The 20,985-nt window shown below is 44.3% G+C and overlaps 1 protein-coding gene across 1 annotated transcript in view; it reads left to right on the top strand.

The window, feature by feature from the left end:
* LOC149300956 (C-C motif chemokine 3-like) overlaps positions 1-20,656 on the top strand; it is a 36,323-nt gene extending 15,667 nt beyond the window's left edge. The window contains exons 2-4 of the mRNA XM_089484491.1: positions 15,549-15,576; positions 19,647-19,747; positions 20,551-20,656. Coding sequence (XP_089340617.1) covers positions 15,549-15,576; positions 19,647-19,747; positions 20,551-20,656 — 235 coding nt within the window. The remainder of the gene's footprint in view (positions 1-15,548; positions 15,577-19,646; positions 19,748-20,550) is intronic.
* Positions 20,657-20,985: the final 329 nt, after the last annotated feature.

Below are 20,985 nucleotides of genomic sequence, written 5' to 3'. Positions count from 1 at the left end.
GAGCAACAGAAAGGAAAACAAGGGGTACAATGATTTATGACACCAGTGCAATCAGACATATTCAGTGATAATGCAAGAGACTATCCCCTGACAGAACAAGTGATGCAACCTGTCATCTGTAACAAATATAATATGACACACTATATGCATAAAAGTATTGGGACACACATCTTAATAATCAAATTTAGGTGTTTCAATCAGACATTGCCAAAGCTTTATAAAATCAAGCCCCTAGCTCTGCACTCTGCATTCACAAACATTTGTGAAAGAAATCGGTGAATTCAAGCATGGTACCAGGGCCGAGTGGAGCAACCGCTCCAGGCGGCACTTTTGAAGGGGCGGCAAAGTGCCCTTTTTTTTTTTTTTTTTTTTTTTTTTTTTAAAGCGAAAGAGACAGAAAGGGGCGCCGAGTGGTTTTCACTTACCAAGCTGTCAGTACCCACTCGGCGCCCCTCTCTCTCTCCTCTGCGGCGAGTCTCCCTGATCGGTCTCGGTGCCGGCTTGTAATGCTGAGTGCCGGAAGATTACCTCATTTCCGGCGCTCAGCATTACAAGCCGGCACCGAGACCGAACAGGGAGACTCGCCGCAGGACTGCTGAAAGGTAAGTACAAGGGGGGGGGTAGATAATAGGGAGGGAGAGGAAGGATAGATAATGGGGGGGGCAGCAGGGACGGAGGGAGAGGAAAGGTAGTTCAGGCTGCATTTTGTCTTGGGCCGGCCCTGCATGGTACTGTGATAGGATACCACCTTTGCAATAAGTCAGTTAGTGAAATTTCATTTCGACTAGCAGGGTCATCGAGTGTTGAGACGCATGGTGCGTAAAATTCGACAATGCTCTGTTGATTCCATAGATGAAGAGTTACAAACTTCCATTGGCATTAATATCAGCACAAAAACTGTGCAGTGGGAGCTTCATGCAGTGGTGACTCTAGGAACAATATATAGGGGGGGCACATAAGATACCACAGTTAAAACTGGGGGGGGGCAATAATAAGTTCCACCACTAAATTATGCCACTGAAAAACTAAATAAATATATATAAATACAATTCCAAAATACCAGAGTATTATAGTACTCAATGATACCTTTTTTATTGGATTAACATAATACTTAAAAGACAAGCTTTCAAAAGCTTTCCTCTCTTCCTCAGGTATTGCTTTAGACCTGTGAAAGACAGGAAAATGATTGAAAGCTTTTCTTTATAGTTTACAAATAAGTGCAGAGACAGAGCCGTAGCTAGCCCCCTCAGCTATTTTCTTACAGAGGTTATTTTATTGACACTATCCTTACACATACCTGCCCATAAACACAACATTAGGGAGCGCAAGGTCTGTCACTTCAGACATCGGCTTCCGTGCTCCCTAATCACTAAACGCATGCGATTGATCCCAAGCGCCAGGATCTGATGTCATTACCCCGGGCTCTGTATCAATAGCCTGCACATAGTGATGAGGGAGCACTAAAGCAGATGTCTGACGTGACGGACCTTGCGCACCCACAACTGGATGGAGGATGAGAAATGAGAAAGGTAAGAGATGGGGAGAAAGTAGTGTAATGAGAGTGTATGTGTTTATATTTGTGTGTTTGTAAGCACGTGTGTGTAAGGGTAGCGTGTGGGTAAGAGCAGTGTAGGTATTTTTGTGTTTGTAAGCTGGTGTATGTATGTGTATATGTGTGTGTAAAGGTAGGGATGTATGAGGGCAGTGTATGTGTATACATATATGTGTATGGACAGGCTTGTGTAAAGGCAGTGTATGTGTATATGCGTGTTTATGGGCAAATGTGTGTCAAGGCAGTATGTGTGGGCAGGCGTGTGTAAGGGCAGTATATGTATATATGTGTTTATGGTCAGGTATGTGTATGTGTGTATGCACAGTGTGTATGCACAGTTGTGTGAAAGGGCAGTGTATGTGTATATGTGTGTTTATGGGAAGGTGTGTATAAAGGCAGTGTGCGGTCAATCTTTACACATAGCTGCCCAACATTAGAGAGCGCAAGATCTGTCACTTCAGACCTAGGCTTCCATGCTAACTAATCAATTGATGCCGAGTGCCGGGATATGACGTCATCGAGCGCCTGCTGAGCAGGCTGGTTGGGGAGGTCACAATCTTGCTCCTGTCTCGGCTCTGCCCTGAAGACCGGCCTCTCCACTCGCACATCCCCTACAGATGATGAGCGAGTATGGGTTTGGTAGATGCCAGTAGATTGTTACCTGACTGCATTGTGCCAACTGTAAAGTTTGGTGGAGGAGGGACATTTGGACAATGCAATGCTTCCAACTTTGTGGGAACAGTTTGGGGAAGACCCTTTTCTATTCCAGCATGACTGTGCCCCAGTGCACAAAGCAAGGTCCATAAAGACATGGTTGGGTGAGTTTGGTGTGGAAGAACTTGTGTGGCCCACAGAGAGCCCTGACCTCAACTCCATCGAACATCTTTGGGATGAACTGGAACAGAAATTGTGAGCAAGGCCTTCTCATCCAACATCAGTGCCAAATGCTCTACTGGGTGAATGGGCAAAAATTCTCACAGAAACATTTCAAAATCTCGTGGAAAGCCTTCCCAGAAGAGTGGAAGCTGTTATAGCTGCAAAGTGGTTTAATGGTCAGGTGTCCCAATACTTTTGTCCATATGGTGTACTTTATGTGAAAATAAATCACAAAATGTGAAATATTTGCATTCTATGCACACCAAAGCATAATGATCCTGTACACCTATGAACCCCGCTCTAATAATAATAATATAGTTCTAATCAAAGCATAAACACAATTGGCTGGACTGGCAGGTGTGACTGAATGGTACTAGATAGGACTGGATGGTTAAGACAGGACTGGATAGTACAGATAAGACTGGGCTAAGACTGAGATGTGACTGAGAACTAAGGCAGGGTTGGATCAAAGGCTGAGACAAGACAGGACTAAGACTTTGGCCCCAGAATTTGGGGGAAGTAAGGTGTGATAGCTGGGTATGATGGGCATAATGCACGATGGTTGGGTCTGATAAGTGTGAAATGTGATGTGTGGTGACTAGGTGTAATTAGCATTAGATGTGATGGCTGGGTGTCATAGGAGTGTTGTGTGATTGGAGTGAAGTATAATGGGATTGAGGTGTGATGGGAGTGATTGAAATGGGATGTGATGGGTGTACATTGTAATGAAAGTAAGGTATGTTGGGTATGAGGGAGAGAGTTGTGATGTGTGAAGAAGAAAGAAAGAAGATCTCCCCTCACCATCCCTCTCTCTCCACAGGAGCAGACAGGGGGCTCTTCATGCTCCCTGCATGTATGCATAAGTTAGAGCACTGGGGGGGTGTTGTTTATTTGATCATGGGGAGGAAAAGAAAGGTGTGACAGAGTGATAAAAACACTCTGGGGATGATAATGGGGGCACCTGAAACCCTGAAAGCTGTCCCTGTTCGCGACTCTCATGCTGATTTTGGGTCACTTGCCAGACCAGCACCATTCATTTAATATGAAATCGGCATAGTTTTGCAGTGCTCCCCTTGTCTGAGCATGTGGCGTGAGGGAGTTTCACCCTGGGCCATGCTAGGGTCAAAAGCAGTGATGACCCTATTGATGCTAACATTCTCCTTCTAATCTGATGCAAGTACTTTTGTTTTTTTTGTAGGGGATTTTTGGTGTTTGAGTGGAGGGTGCGATTGCATGCTAGGTAGCACAGGATAGTCGCCAAGCAAATACTTGTCCAGGGTCTAACCAATATTAAAGACAGCCTTGCTCAGACACCAGTCACAACACACGGCTGCAACGCTTACGCAATGCAAAGGGCCCATTTGCAGCTTCCTTTAGGGCAGGGCTGCACAGGATACGGTTGTTTAAGGAGGCCCAGCTGAAACCATCAAATTGGAGCAAGAGTTCTAAAACCAAGTAGAGTGGCCACTACAGGCTGAAAGTGGAAATAGCCACAAAACCAATATCATTCATACAGGACCCTAGTATGTAGGGTAGAACAGTGACACACGGAAGCAGTCAGCAGAAAATGTAGGGAGACATTAAGAGAGAGTGCGTATCAGGGTGACGCATCTCTTTGTGAATCCCGGAATTTCCAAGAGACTTGGTACCTCTGGACTTTGTTTATGTAGTGTGTTGTTTCAAAAACTCGTCGGCCCCCTAGTTTTGTATTGCCTATATTGGATCTGCATCAGATATATGTCACTATAATTGTAAACCTGTCAATGCTATCACAATGTGTTTCCCTGAGATTAAACTGGAGCCACCCCTCCATCACTCAAGTGGTGAAAGAGGCACACCTTAGTTATGAAGCAATGCCCCTCCTGAAGATACTTGGGATGTATGCTCATTGACTGGGAGCTTACCTGCTGTTGCTGGCTCATTTCTTGAACATGGTTAGTTAGAGTTGTTGGGTCAGTGCTCATGCATTCATTTTATATTAGGTGCATTTTATAGCTGGGCAAACCAGAATTAGGTTGCCTAATGTGGAGCTTGTAGTCCTCTCCTTGTTTTGAATTTGTCCTTGTGAGTGTCTTTACGGTAGGTTATGATGGCTTTCCTTATGTAGCAGATGGGTTCTGCTTAGCTCCCATGCAGCCCAGCCAGAGGCCTTTGAGCAACTTATTTGGAATAAAAATTAAAAGTTTTTCATTTACATAAACAATTTTAATAATGTGCTTACTGTTGTTTAAAACATACATTGATGTCTTAAATCACTGAACAAACTGTGATCTACTGATACTCACCTAATCTGCAGACATTCCAAAAAAGTAACCATAATAGGAATGAAGGATGGAAGGGGTTTTGGCTGTCGAGTACGGGCTGTCCCTCTTTCCTTGGTATGTAACCACTAAGCAATCAACAAGAGAACTTGTCATAGAGAACTGAAACTTATGTACAGCAGATACTTGGTTGAAGGATTCACTAGAAGTGAGAACTAAAATATTCTGTTGAAAGCTCTGCTACTTCCCATGGTACAAAACATGAAAAAGTGTCATATGATCATGCGGAAAACCCATTATTAGGTAGATGTCCGAAAATAGCTGCATTGTGAAAAAAAAGGAGTGGGCAACTCTCCTGGACTGATCACAGCTACAGTAAAGAATAATTAGTTTCAGTTTCCTATTAAAAATGTTTTGGTTTTTTTCATTTCCCAAAAACACACAAACTTGACAGGAGACAGTGCTACTAAAACTGTACATTTCTAGAAGGATTAAATTACACTGACAAATAAGCTTTTATTTTAATTTTAGCTAAGGTTTTTGAAATAGTTACGGACACTTGCTCACATACTAATCAGTAGACTTGGGCACCAGGGGGCTCTTCGTGTTCGTCTTCGTGCTCGTCTTCGGGGAAAAAAAAATCTTCGTATTCCGCGAATATTCGCCCGTTCCTGTCTTCTCTTCGGGCGAATATTCGCGGACATTCTTCGTGCTCGTTTAATCTTCGTTTTCCTCCTGGTTGCCTAGCAGGGGTTAATACGGGGTTAATAACACATCACAGCAGCAGCAGCTGCCGTGAAGGTACGTGTGTGCAGCTCTATTGGTCGTTTCGGCAGGGGGCTGGTCTGGCATCAACGAGTGAATTGCAGAACTGCAGAATGCACTTCATTCGTTGATGGCAGGCGAGCCCCCTGCCGAAACGACCAATAGAGTTGCACACACATACCGAGGTGTACTGTCCATAGATGTTTAATAAAAGAATAGGGAATATTTTACATTTTTAAATTGATTTTGGACCACTTTACATGCCTAACATTTGCTACCTATTTACAATGGCATACTTTGCAACAACCCAACTTACTTATTGGACAGGACTGGAAAATAGCAGGACTGTCCACCAAAATCTTGGGTGTGTTGGCAGGTATGCTGATGGAAAAATGTTGGACAAGAACTAAAAAATAGCTTAGGGTTAATGTACGGTTATGTTTAAGATTAGTAGCAGTGCACTGGTTTGGTTAAAGATGGATTATGTCTAAATAATAATAATTTAATTTTAATGTTTTTTTTAAAAAAAAAATAGGGGTTTATTTAAATGTATTTTAAAGTTAGATTTATTATTTAGTACTTGATTATATTTATTAAATGTTTATAGTAGCGTTACCTACCGAGCTATAACTACCTATGTGTATTTGCATTTTGCATACCTAGTTTAGCTAAATTAGATGGGACAGGACTGGAAAAAAGCAGGACTGTCCCTGAAAAAGTTGGGTCTGTTGGCAGGTATGTGGATGGAAAAATGTTATAGGGTGAAGTGTGAGTTATAGTGTTAATGTAATGCTATTAGTGAGTGAAGGCCAGGGCAAATAACAAGGAAAAGGTCCTTGTGTTTTGTGCATTGTAAGTGTGTGTGTATGTGTGTTATGTGTGATGTCACTGTGTGTTATATGTGTTATATGTGTTATTGTGTGTGTTATGTTTGGTTGGTTGTGTATCAGAAGGAAAATAATGAAATGGAAAAGGAAATGGGAAAGGCAAATGAGTGGGCAATTGGCGACCCACTCACCTGTTTCACCCCAGGGCAAAGCACCCAAACACTGTCAGTCTTAGACGTTTGGCAGCAGACTTCCAGAGCTCAGACACAAGGCCCTAGCGTAAGCTGGCCACTCCGGCGGAGGTAGCAGGCGTTGCCACACCGCAAACAGAGGCAGCCAGGGGGGAGAAACTGCCCTTACCATTAGGGACATTTTGGGCATGACTCTAGCCAGGAAGCGAACTGGCAGAGAAGAGATGCTGGCACCACCACCAGCAGCAGCATTGAAAAGGCGAATGAGTGGGCAATTGGCGACCCACTCACCTGTTTCACCCCAGGGCAAAGCACCCAAACACTGTCAGTCTTAGACGTTTGGCAGCAGACTTCCAGAGCTCAGACACAAGGCCCTAGCGTAAGCTGGCCACTCCGGCGGAGGTAGCAGGCGTTGCCACACCGCAGACAGAGGCAGCCAGGGGGGAGAAACTGCCCTTACAATTAGGGACATTTTGGGCATGACTCTAGCCAGGAAGCGAACTGGCAGAGAAGAGATGCTGGCACCACCACCACCACCACCACCACCAGCAGCATTGAAAAATTGGAAAGGCGAATGAGAGGGCAATTGGCGACCCGCTCACCTGTTTCACCCCAGGGCAAAGCACCCAAACACTGTCAGTCTTAGACGTTTGGCAGCAGACTTCCAGAGCTCAGACACAAGGCCCTAGCGTAAGCTGGCCACTCCGGCGGAGGTAGCAGGCGTTGCCACACCGCAGACAGAGGCAGCCAGGGGGGAGAAACTGCCCTTACAATTAGGGACATTTGAGGCATGACACTAGCCAGGAAGCGAACTGGCAGAGAAGAGATGCTGGCACCACCACCAGCAGCAGCATTGAAAAGGCGAATGAGTGGGCAATTGGCGACCCACTCACCTGTTTCACCCCAGGGCAAAGCACCCAAACACTGTCAGTCTTAGACGTTTGGCTGCAGACTTCCAGAGCTCAGACACAAGGCCCTAGCGTAAGCTGGCCACTCCGGCGGAGGTAGCAGGCGTTGCCACACCGCAAACAGAGGCAGCCAGGGGGGAGAAACTGCCCTTACCATTAGGGACATTTTGGGCATGACTCTAGCCAGGAAGCGAACTGGCAGAGAAGAGATGCTGGCACCACCACCAGCAGCAGCATTGAAAAGGCGAATGAGTGGGCAATTGGCGACCCACTCACCTGTTTCACCCCAGGGCAAAGCACCCAAACACTGTCAGTCTTAGACGTTTGGCAGCAGACTTCCAGAGCTCAGACACAAGGCCCTAGCGTAAGCTGGCCACTCCGGCGGAGGTAGCAGGCGTTGCCACACCGCAGACAGAGGCAGCCAGGGGGGAGAAACTGCCCTTACAATTAGGGACATTTTGGGCATGACTCTAGCCAGGAAGCGAACTGGCAGAGAAGAGATGCTGGCACCACCACCACCACCACCAGCAGCATTGAAAAATTGGAAAGGCGAATGAGAGGGCAATTGGCGACCCGCTCACCTGTTTCACCCCAGGGCAAAGCACCCAAACACTGTCAGTCTTAGACGTTTGGCAGCAGACTTCCAGAGCTCAGACACAAGGCCCTAGCGTAAGCTGGCCACTCCGGCGGAGGTAGCAGGCGTTGCCACACCGCAGACAGAGGCAGCCAGGGGGGAGAAACTGCCCTTACCATTAGGGACATTTGATTCATGACACTAGCCAGGAAGCGAACTGGCATCGAAGAGACACTGGCACCACCACCAGCAGCAGCAGCAGCAGAATTGGGAAAGGCGAATGAGTGGGCAATTGGCGACCCACTCACCTGTTTCACCCCAGAGCAAAGCATCCAAACACTGTCAGTCCTTGGCGTTTGGGAGCGGACTTCCAGAGCTCAGACACAAGGCCCTAGCGTAAGCTGGCTACATTGGCGGAGGTAGCAGGCGTTGCCACACCGCAGCAAGTGCAACCAGGGGGGAGAAACTGCCCTTACCATAAGGGACATTTGAGGCATGACACTAGCCAGGAAGCGAACTGGCAGAGAAGAGACACTGGCACCACCACCAGCAGCAGCAGCAGCAGCATTGGAAAAGGCGAATGAGTGGGCAATTGACGACCCGCTCACCTGTTTCACCCCAGGGCAAAGCATCCAAAAACTGTCAGTCCTTGGCGTTTGGGAGCGGACTTCCAGAACTCAGACACAAGGCCCTAGCGTAAGCTGGCTACACCGGCGGAGGTAGCAGGCGTTGCCACACCGCAACAAGTGCAACCAGGGGGGAGAAACTACCCTTACCATCAGGGACATTCGAGGCATGACACTAGCCAGGAAGCGAACTGGCATTGAAGAGAGACACTGGCACCACCACCAGCAGCAGCAGAATTGGGAAAGGCGAATGAGTGGGCAATTGACGACCCGCTCACCTGTTTCACCCCAGGGCAAAGCATCCAAGCACTGTCAGTCCTTGGCGTTTGGGAGCAGACCTACAGAACTCAGACACAAGGCCCTAGCATAAGCTAGCTACACCGGCGGAGGTAGCAGGCGTTGCCACACCGCAGCAAGTGCAACCAGGGGGGAGAAACTACCCTTTCCATTAGGGACATCTGAGGCATGATTTCAGCCAGGAAGCGAACTGGCAAAAGATACTGGCACCACCACCAGCAGCAGCGTTGGAAACGGAAAAAGGTGAATGAGTGGGCAATTGACGACCCACTCACCTGTTTCACCCCAGGGCAAAGCATCCAAAGACTGTCAGTCCTAGGCGTTTGGGAGCGGACTTACAGAGCTCAGACACTAGGCCCTAGCGTAAATTGGCTACACCAGCGGAGGTAGCAGGCATTGCCACACCGCAGCAAGTGCAACCAGGGGGAGAAACTACCTTAAACATTAGAGAGAAAAAATTTAACTTTCCAAGCTAAGAGCTGGGTAACCCAATTTGGGCAGATTGAATTTAAGAAAGGCAATCTGCTCCATCAGATGAGGTGCCATGCGTGAGCGCTGTGGACTCAGTATGTTTCCAGTCATAGAAAACACGCGCTCACTTTGAACAGTGGTTGGCGGACATGATAGAAGCTGCTGCGCAACCCATGAGAGTGCAGGCCACACACTCTTCTTTTCATCCCAGTAGCTAAGAGGATCAACATTAGGAGCAGAAGGAACTTCACAGAGGTAAAGTTTGACCATTTCAGCAGCACTACTCTCCTTTCTGCTGCTAGCTCTGTCAGATGGTCCAACTATACTGCCAAGTGCCTCTTCCCAAAACGCAGCTGCTCCACTCAGCTGTGTTGTGCTGCTTGTGGCACTGCTGCTGATGCTGCTGCTAGGGGTAGCAGACCACATCATCTCTTCCTCCTCCTGCACCTCACCCTCCTCGGACAGCATTCCCATTTTACGCTGCCAGTCACGCACCTTGTTGACCAATTGCTCCCGGTAGCTACTGAGAACATTGAATTTCAAAGCTAGCTTTCCCTTAATTCTTGGATCACAAAGGCACGCTAGCATCATTTCGGGACTCTCTTCCATTCGCTTGCGAAGGTGTACTTTTAGCAGATCCTTCAGCTTCCTGACTATGGCTGCTACGTCAGGATGTAGAGTGCCACCTTGAACAGCCTCACGGTTTCCAAGGAACACATCCATCTTGCTGCCTAGATGGGAGAACACTGGGATTACCTGGGCCAGACTGGCAGTGTTTGAGCTTAAATTTTCTGTGGCATCCCTGAATGGTTTAAGGACTGCCACTAGCTGGGCGATCACTGTCCAATCCTCCCTATTCAATGGAGAGGTAATCCCAATATTGTGCTCTGAGGCAAGATTATGGATTGCCCTCTGCTGCTCCAAAATCCTCTCTAGCATGTCTAACGTGGAGTTCCACCGTGTACTGACATCCTGACGTAGGCAGTGTACGGGAAGACCTGACCTCTCTTGCTCTTCCCTCAAAAGTTGGCTAGCCTTAACACTATGGTGAAAGTGCCCAGCGATCTTTCTGCAGCGGGACAGAACTACTGCTGCCACATTAGTTCCTTCTGACATTGCTGCCTTCACTACAAGATGGATGATGTGGGCTGCACAGCGCACACCAACAATATGACCATCTCGCAGCGCTTTCACCATATTGGCACCTCCGTCAGTTACCACAAAACCAACTTCAACATTGGTGCCCGCCTCTGCTCCCACCCAAAGGCTAAACATTTTCCTAATCGCATGCAGAATATTTTGGGAAGTGTGCTTTTCATCCATCACTTCTGCATGGAGAAGGAATGATCGGTAGCCTGCTGCAGCAACTTCCTTAGACACACCGGGCTGCCACCAGTGTGCTGTCAAAGAAAGAAAGGCATGCTGGGCGCTAGGTGCACTCCACAAATCTGTAGTGAAATGAACACACTGACCAGCAGCCTTGGAAAGCTCCTCTTTCACTGCTGCAACACAGGACCGATACAGCGAGGGGACAATGTTCCTGCTGAAAGTGGAACGTGACGGAACTGTGTATTGTGGAGCCACAGCCGCCATCAATTGTTTGAAAGGCTCCCCTTCAATCATGGAGAAGGATGCCCCTCCAACAGCAATGAACTGACCAATAAGTCGCGTTACTTTATTGGCCTGCTGTTTGGGCATCGTTCTCTTGGAGTGGAATGCCCCAAATTCTTCCAGGGTGGGCTGGGCATGCAGTGCTCCAACCTGCCTTGGTCTCTGGCTGCCAGCACTAGTTGCTGCTGCTGCTGCTGCTGCTATTGGCTCAGAAGAAGAAGCTGTTGGGGTTTTTCCACGGCCACCAGCTATGCTGCCTGCACTAAGTTTTACCTCTGCATCTTTCCCCAATAGCACAGCGTTGTGTTGAGTGCTGAGGTGATGCTTCATGCTAGCACTGGTAAAATGGCCAGACACTTTCCCTCTGCTTATTAGCTTCCCACAATGTTTGCACTTTCCATAGCGCCCTTCTTCAACATTTTCAAAGTGCTCCCAAATTGGGGCGCGCATAGCCTTGGAGTGTGCCTTGGGTGCTGCTCTTACTGCTCGGGGTGGATGAACAGAGGCAGAACTAGTGGTGGTGGGACTGGTGGTAACAGTACTGGCCATAGTGGGACTGCTAATTGCTTTAGATTTGCTAGGTTTTGCTGCTGCTGGTGGTGGTGGTGATGGTGATGATCGTAGCGGAGAAGGTGGAGGCTCAGGGGAAAATTGTGCACTAGTCATTTGGACACTGCTCCCTGAGGAATCTGATTCCTGACCACTCATCTCCTCTACTTCCTCTGGCTCATAGTCTAGCTCTTCATTAGCCAGATCGAATGGAATTCCTGCTAGGCTGGAGCTAAGACTGATATCGTCGTGAGACTCGTGACTAGTAGTAGTGCGAGCAGGAAGAATAGACTCTGCACTTGGCCTCTCAGTCTCAGGCTCCTCTGCTACCTCGCTAGGTGGAGTTCCACTATGTGTAGCCCTCTCTCTAACTGTCTTTACAAAAATTTTGTAAGGACTTGGTGGCTTGCTAGAGGTACTAGGAGGACATGGCGTGGCGGTACCAGTGGGAACAGTAGGCGCAGCACTAGTGGTGGTAGAGGCGGGGGTGGTGGTGGTGGTGGTTTTACCTACAAAGGAATGAGATCGCTTTGGTTTGGGACCCCTCTGAGTCTTGCTGCTAATTTGGCTCTGCTTGGTACCTTGCATGCTGCTGGTGGATGGGGAAGATGCTGCTTGGGGCAAAAGGCACTTCTTTTTAGTCACTGGGCTGGTACTACTTGTGCTACCCTTTAACTTTGAACGTGCTTCTGGTGCTTTAGGCTTTCCGTAAAAAACCATAGAGCTTGTGGGCCTAGCCGCACTACTACTGCCTGCTTTTGGTGCCTTTCCTTTACTTGATGATCCTTCAAGCAATGCTTCCCCAAATGATAAGCGAGAGCTTGGCCTACTTGGCCGACTAGACTGACGCAAAGGCTGCATCTTAGAGCTGGTGGTGGTGCTGGTGGTGGTGCTGGTGGTGGTGGTGGTGGTGGTAGATGGAGCTTGTCCCTCCTTAGTCCCAAAAGGAGGATCCATTTCAAATTTTGTGTTGTGTGTGTAGTGTAGTGTAGTGTAGTGTAGTGTAGTGTTTAAAAAACTATAAAAAAAAAAATAAAAAAATAAAAATAAAAAAAAGGAAAAACGAATTAAAGACAAAAAAATTAGAGGAAGTTCTCTTCAGTGCTACTGCTTAAAAAGTAAAACTATGCACTACTGCACTGTGTTGTGTGCAATCTGCCAAAATCCTAAAGTTATTGAAATTATTAACTCAAGATTAACTATTTAATAACTAGCAGTATTTTATTTTTAATTTGAATTTACACGGGCCTAAGAGCTTAGCCTACCACTATGCTAGCCTAAAGCTATATTTCCTTACTATAAGTCTACCTCTAGGCAGACGCTCTCAAACCCACTAAGCTAAAGTGAGGTTAAATCAGATTCAGTATATGATTTATTAATTAATATTAAGTTATATAATATTAATAGATTAGAACTAATTTACTTATATATTATGTATTATAGATAGAAGAATATAGATTATGAATTAGAATTTAGAATTAGAATTACTTATATTATAGATTATGAATTAGAATATTATTATTTATAATATATTATAGATTAAGATTAAAGAAGATTAGAATTATTTTAGTACTACAGCTAGTAGCTTGAAGCTTTGCTTAGTACAGCTCGTCACAGTCAATTTTTCTTGAAAAGAATTAGAAATAAAATAAAATGTCACAGCAAAACAGTTATCTTCACTGCTTGCTGCACTCACTAGCCCAACAAGTTCACTTCACTGATGGACTGAGGTGAGCAAAACACTAAGGGTACTTTTAATAAAATTGAAATAAAATGTAAAATAAATGAGAAAATCTTTGCAAAACAGTTAACGTCACTGCTTGCTGATCAAAAAAAAACACAGCACTTATGCGGCTGCACTCACTAGCCCAACAAGTTCACTTCACTGATGGACTGAGGTGAGCAAAACAAATGAAATAAAATGAAAGATTAATTAAGAAAAATTGACTTGGTCTCTTACTGTTGCTAAAACAAAGCACAAACTATAGAGCTGCAGCACCAGTACTAATAAGATTAGCTGAACTATACGCTAGTAGTAATTAATTAATATTATTACTTTTATTTATAGCTAATTTAATTAACTATTAAGATAAGAAAGAATTAGAGAATTATTGATATTACTGATTTTAGATTAGACACTAGTAGATGTTCTGAATGTCTACAGTACACTCTACACTAGTATACTATTACTAACTATAACTGACAAATATATATATAATTTTATAATGAATTCAATTATTAATTATATTAATTAATATTACTGATTTTAAATTAGACACTAGTAGATGAATGTCTACAGTACACTCTACACTAGTATACTATAGTATATATATATATATATGACTGACAAATATATATATATATATATAATATTATAATGAACTATTAAATTATAGATTCTATTAAATTGTAATTTATAAATTCTATTTAATTTATTTAAGCAGGACAGGCAATAGGCACTAGTGCCAGCCCAGGGCAAGGGCACCCCAGTGCCACTGAGGCACTGGGTGCACTGTCAACTCAACAGCACTTACACTAAAGTTGATGACAAATTAATTTTAAAAAAGTTAAATTAATCAAATTATTATTATTAAATATATTAATTAAGTAGCACTGAAGTGAGGATGAAGTACACAGTGAGAAATGGCAGGCTAAGGCTTACCAGTCTCACACAGAACAGAACAATCTCTCTCTGTAACGCTCGGATGCAGCACAGCAGTGTTGCCAAAGCAGTCACAGCGAAAAATGAATGGATCTCTCAGGCAAGCTCTGGTCTTATAAAGGCGCCTTCAGAATTAAAAAAACAGCAGCACAGGCATTGGACGAGACCCTTAGCGTTACGTCACAAGAGTGAGCTGATTGGACAGACGAGGATCAGCTCACTCCTGTTTGAAATTTTGGCGGTTGCGCGGCAAAAACGAAGACGATCACGAAGAATCTTCGAATCTTCGTGATTGTGAGTCTTCGTCTTCGCCTACGGTTTGCCGGCACTGTATTCTGTTCTACGTTCCTTCGGAACGAACAAAAAAACGGCCTCTTCGTGCTCGTTTTCATGTTCGCCCGAAGACGAATGCACAAGTCTACTAATCAGTTTTTATTAAACATCGTAATGCATCTCTCTTGGATTATGTAGATGTTGCTGTCTCTTTATCAGTTCACCATGATTTGTTGGGGTCCCTAGAGTTGTAGCATCTGACATTATTTATTTAAATACTACTATTTTTTTTTTAAGTAGCCATGGCCTGCCCTACTACTATATACTGTATACTATATGCTGTCGAGGGCTTAGAGAAGAACTGACACCATTAGTGTATGCCTCTAGATCATCAACAATCAGTCCACAGTCACAATTTCATTTTTGTGGTCCTTTGAACACAATCAGAAACATTCTGCATATTTTAAATGATTATTAGGAATATCTTAAAAGATAATAGCAATGGTTGTGTTTGAAAAGGTGCACTTTAATTCTGTTAGGAAAAGATATGCTAAACAAATGTGCTATATCAAGTCGCTTTGGGGGCTAATTTGAGGTGCATCATTCATCATGACCCAGGACTTAACCCATAGGAAGGGGTGATTACTATTGGCACACAATGTCCATTTTAATTCAAGCCACTGAGGTGACTGAGCATTGTCTGTTCTGGTACAAATAGCATAACAGCTATTCAGAGCTTTCCTGAATTCTTTTACTTTGTTTGCATGTACTACTTCCACTGGAAGGCTAGTCAGCTTATCGACTAACTTTTCTGTAACCCCTTCCCTACCCAAGACGTAGCAAGTAAGTCTTCAGAAAATGTCCAGAACATTTTGCTATTTTTCACTGCTGATAAGTAGCAATTATATATATATCTTCTTCTTCTGTGTCCTTCCAGTGCAGTGAGCGCGGAAGGCGGTGGGTGTGTCTTTAATGTTGTGCGCCAGGATATGACATCAAATCCCAACGCACAGCATCACTTGCCGCGCGCATCGCACGGGAGCAGGATCGGAGGTCTGCATTAAAAGACCTCCCGCTCCCTTGATTGACTTTAAGCCGGTTAAAGGGAGATCCTTGCTCCTCTAGCGGCGGACATTACTGTCTGTTTCTGGAGGGATACCGGCGTGGTGCTAGGTATGCTACTGCCTGTCGCGTCTGTATCACTAGAGGTACTCACCACAGGAGTTATTCTGCCCAGAAAACTGCTGTATAGGGAGAAGCCCCAACAGCGGTAATCCAGGACTTAGATGATCCCAACAGTGAGACACTCTCCGTGAACACAGGTAGCAGGTAAGTACTGAGTATGAAAAACAGGTACACAGGAGCAGGTAGTTAGACAACCCGGGTCGGCACACAGGAGCAGGTAGTCAGACAAGCCGGGTCGGTACACAGGAGCAGGTAATCAGACAAGCCGGGTCGGTACACAGGAGCAGGTAGTCAGGTAAGCCGGGTTGGTACACAGGTAGCACAGGCAAAAGTACAGAATCACTAGGCAAATGGGAGATCAGGCAGGCAAGGGTCAAAAACAGAAATCAGCAGCAAACTATGACATTCTGCCCTGGTTTCCTGGCTCCTGTATTGTGCATTCAGGTTTTTGGACTGTTCCTAGTTCAGCCTCTAGTGGCCGCGCTGCCTATGTTTCTGCTCTCCTCCTTTTGTTGTCACCTGGCCTAGTTACCTGCTGCCCTGCAGTATAAAGGGCTGTAGCTTCCTGCAAACTGGGCCTTGGCATTGTAGTAATAGGACCGTTTTGCCCTGGTCCTGTTCCTGAATTATTCCTGGCTTTCTTTTGTACCTGAGTCTGTATTGCTCCTGCCTTCAGCCCTGCGAGTGGGCTTCTTGTCGTGTGCCCTGCAAGTGGGCTTCTTGTCGTGTGCCCTGCGATTGGGCTTCCTGTCGTGTGCCCAGCCTGAGGGCTTCCAGCAGCATGTCCAGTCCTGTGCTCTGCCAGTGAGCTTCCAGTCGTGTGCCCTGCCGGTGGGCTTCTATTTCAGCATCAGCCTTGCCACTTCCAGTCCCGCACTTCTGTCTGCCGTGTGCCTGTCTACCTTGCACCATGAATCGCAGTGTACAACGCTATCCCTGCACCAAGGCCCCTCGCTAACCTGCTTACCCAGTGTGTGACACAAATTCAGATACACGGGTAGACCACAATAGGGTGCCTGTGAAAGTTTTTAAATCTGGCGCCTGACAGAAAACCCCGCCTGCAAGCCGAGTCAAGACCACGCCTCCAGACGTCCATCACGTCCACGGCACAGCCAGAAGGATCGCTGCGCCCCCAGTGGATGGACTGGAGACAGGACGTCAGGTAAGGGAACCCTTCCCGGGAACTCCTGCATTGACGGGCCGCCTTAGATCTGCCCGTAGAGGAGTTCCCAGGACCGACCTTCCTTCTCCTGCCGCCGGCACAGAGAGAAGTCCGCTCGCCGACCACGGGACCGGAGAGAGAAGTATCGGGTGCCCGTGATCCGCGAGCAGACCCTCGCCCGCGACCAACGGGTCCTGAAGACGTGACACTGCCCTTATTACCCGCTTTCAGATTAAATTTGCTACAGTTTATACCCATGAGAGAAAAATATGCCTAGATGGCCTCATAATGAAGGCAGGTTGGGATTCAGGCAACACATCCCCTGTAAATGCTCCCACTCTGGGGAAAAAATTGCGTGACAGTTGCTAGTGGATACACATATTCCTTCCAGGTGTATGAGGGGATGCTTGACCCACCAGGTTGCCCAGACCATTTTAATGAACAAAGGGTACCACTTGTATGGAGACAACTACTGCACAAGTATTCTTTTGTTCCATCTGCTGTTTTGTATGAATACTGTGGCTTGTGGTACCATGCAAAAAAACCACAATGGGTTCCCACAACAGCTTACCAAAGAAAAGCTTTTCATCAATTGAAGCTTTTGGCAGTAAAATACTGAGACATGAAGGATGTGTGCTTGCCAACATTCACGATGATGGCACTGTGTATGTTTCTGTCCAGGGCAAATACTATACTTCATTATTGGGAAAACGAAAGCATGGTATAAGAAGGCTGCAATCTACATGATGCAGACTGCAACCTAAAACATTTTTTTAATTTTTAAAAAAGACAAACCTCGCATTTTTGCAGTTTCAGGTGGAGTTAATCAAACATATTTTAGCGTAAAATGGTCCTGGCTCTTCTGTGTCTTCAGGAAATCTTGCGAGAAGTTGGGCAGCACACTATCGTATTAATTTCCCCCCAACTTTAAAAACACAGAAATGGTGCAGGGTTGTGTCTTTCCTGTGCCATTTGGCAAAACATTTACAGTAACTGCCCTGATTGCCCTAGAAAGCATTGGCAACTGTTTTAAGGAGTTCTACACAGCTGCCAATTTCCAAAAAATTTAGTTTATATTTAGTATTATTCCTTTTTTTCTCCAATTATATGGTTTATTTTTCAGTTTATAATTTCCTATTAAAAGTCAATTTAGGTACCACTATAAAATAAATAATGGATTCAAGTATGTTTTTTCTTCATAAAGTGGGGAAAAGCTGACTATAATTTGGGGTAATTTTAACAAAATGGGGATTACACTGGGGATTACATTTTGGGTATATAAATAGAAATGCATTACAAGGATTTGCATAAGTGTGGCAGTTTGCCGTTAGATATTAAGTTTATTTTCGGTAAAACATGACCAACATATGAATAAGCTCTGGAAATCTAGTTTGACATGGACTGGTGTATTGTTCTGCGCATATTTTATACAAAATCCAATCTGAAATCTAAAGCAACATTACAATATATGCAAAAAAACACACAAAAATATGTTTACAGTGTATGTCTTTATTAAGAACAATGTTGCCTGTAAGTGATGAGGACACATGAGAAAGTTCTTATTTAGGGAATAGAAACTATCTTAAATAGAAATGTGTTTTAATTTTATCCTGTCAATGGAAATTACAAAATGTGGAAATAACTCTCCCCATACATTTTCCTTTTTCTCTATCCTCAGGATTTTCCATTCTCTGGAGAGCCCTCCCCATCTTACGTATAAACATCCTACTGATACTTCATGTTCACTATAAAAAGAGGGCATTTCAAACTTTAGCTGGAAAGAGTAAATAACACATTCTCTGAAAAGGAACATTCTAAAAGGCTTCTAAACATGAAGGTATCTTTGACAGCTTTATCTATGCTTATCCTGATGTGCAGTTCCTGCATTCACTCAAGCCCTCGTAAGTATTAATCCTTTTTTCATAACTTAGTATATGTTTAATTTATAGGCGTAGCAGCCAGAGTATTCAGAGATTCTTGTCAAGTTAAAGAAATGTGTATATGGAAAGATATGAGTTATCAATGGGACTGCATTTATAACTGAAGGCTTGTAGCCAGGGCTGGACTGGTGAGCAGTCATCTGATGACATAAGTATGGATACAGGATATGACCAGCTGTGCGTCAAGTTTCTTTGCTTATGTAGCATGCTGCCCGGCATATCTAGCCGCTGGCTGCATGTTGCAGCACATGATCTGAGTATGGAGCAACGAAGGCCAGCTGCCCACTGGGCATTTGCCCAGTGGGTCAGATGGCCTGTCTAGGCCTGCTTGTAGCAACCTGGATCCATAGTGATAAAGACAAAACTAGAGCCAAACTGATCAATTTGAAGACATCTAAAAAAAAACCCAATAGGGTCTGTGATTAATTGTAGCACTTCACAGATACAGTGAGAAGTATGTTTCAAATTTGAACCAGAAAGTATAGTTGGGGGGGTTTTGTCATGTTTTTTCTTTTTATTCAAAATATAGAGGTTAACACAGAAGTTAACCGCAACTGGACCAATGCTACTGTTAAACACTTGCTTTTAGTAACACCACAAACCTTTTGGTGCTAATAACACCCTTTCTCAATCTGTCAAAGGTGTAAGCACATAAAAAAGCAAGTGTTTTCCCAGCAGCATTTCTCCAGTTGCACTTTCCTTTTTTTCTTTGTTTTCTCCCTATGGATATTGCTGTGAATTTGGAGCAGCAACATAATTTGCCTATAACAGCACAGGACTCTATACCTTGCACTAATACTGTACATAGTGCCATTTTCTTCTATTTGTGTACTTTAAATATAATAATTCTGCATCTTAGTTTCACACAATTCCATGTAAAATCATGAAGTGACAATTGTATGTTTTCCTTATAGACACACCAACATCATGCTGTTTCTCATATTCCAACAAAGTTCCCTCCAAGAGAATTGCTTCTTATTTCAATACAAGTACTCTATGCTCCAAACCAGCTGTAGTGTAAGTTAAAATGTACTCTTATATTGACAGTTCTCTTCTTTGTTGATATTGCACCATTAACCATTAGAGCTATAGTGCATAATGTGAGGCTATTAGATTGCTGAATGGAAAAACGATATAGTTAGGTCTTAGAGTGGTGAAAAAACTAACCTTTTCATGTGTCACAGGAGTTTTGCAAACATAAAATGAAACAAGATAAAATCATACATAAGATCCACTGAATCGCCATACCTAGGAAGTCCCCGGGTTTGACCCAGAGTCTCCTGGTGAAGCCCTGGTTCCCTTAATCTCTGAGTCTCTGAGTCACATACTTCTTTCTCTGGTGGAAGGAAGTGACATTTAGCTACATCCACTCCCCACCCAATGTCCCTCTTACTCCCAAACCTGTTAGTCTAACCTGTGGGTAGTCCCACCCTTGACAGTAGATAACCACAACCACTAGGTAGTATATCCTGGGACGTTCACAGGTATGAGAATGATGCTGGAACAGAATATGTTTTCCTCAATACAATGGAAGCATTTTACTTCATCCCATATTGTCATAACAGATTCTTATACAGTATAAAAATAATTTAAAGGCCATCTTGTAGATCGATTTTGAGGTAGAGTTTATGTGGGATTTTAAAATTCCTAAAAAGTCCATCTTTATAGATAACTTTATTTATCGATGCAAGGTTGTGTTTAATATTAAGTAGTCATCCAATAATATTGCTGGATAAAAATACATTCTGGGGCACTGCTGTATAACTTATGTGGCCTTTTTAGATTGTATTAGATAACATATTTATCTCTCTCCCATTTAGATTTCTCACCATCAAGAATAAACCCATCTGTGCTAATCCCCAAGAGCAGTGGGTAACCAAGACCATCAGACATTTAAACAAAAGATCTCTTCAGCTGCCAGCATAAATGGACAATGCAAAGTCTTTGTAACCAGAATAATGCTCCCCTAATATTGTCTAAATTATTGTATTTTTTTAATAAAATAGTAAAATATCCCAAAAAAGTGTTATGTATTTCTTTAATTTATCTACAACAATAATTATTTTCTACATATTTGTTTGTCTTATTTTTAAGGCTGCATATATCTGTTGGTAAAAGGTGGTTAAAAACATACCCCGATACAATGGATTCCGGGACTGGTCTCAACTGGACCAGATCTGTCATTATGAAATTTTATTCTGCATTTCATAAGGAAATACTTGATACACCGTAGGGCAACAAGACATTGGGGGAAA

The sequence above is a fragment of the Sceloporus occidentalis genome, unplaced genomic scaffold (genome assembly GCF_023333645.1).
Source record: "Sceloporus occidentalis isolate IW3139 unplaced genomic scaffold, rSceOcc1.0.p SCAF_22, whole genome shotgun sequence".
In the NCBI taxonomy this organism is placed as follows: domain Eukaryota; kingdom Metazoa; phylum Chordata; class Lepidosauria; order Squamata; family Phrynosomatidae; genus Sceloporus; species Sceloporus occidentalis.
Note: the sequence above shows the minus strand (reverse complement) of the source record. Positions and strands in the feature narration are given on the sequence as shown.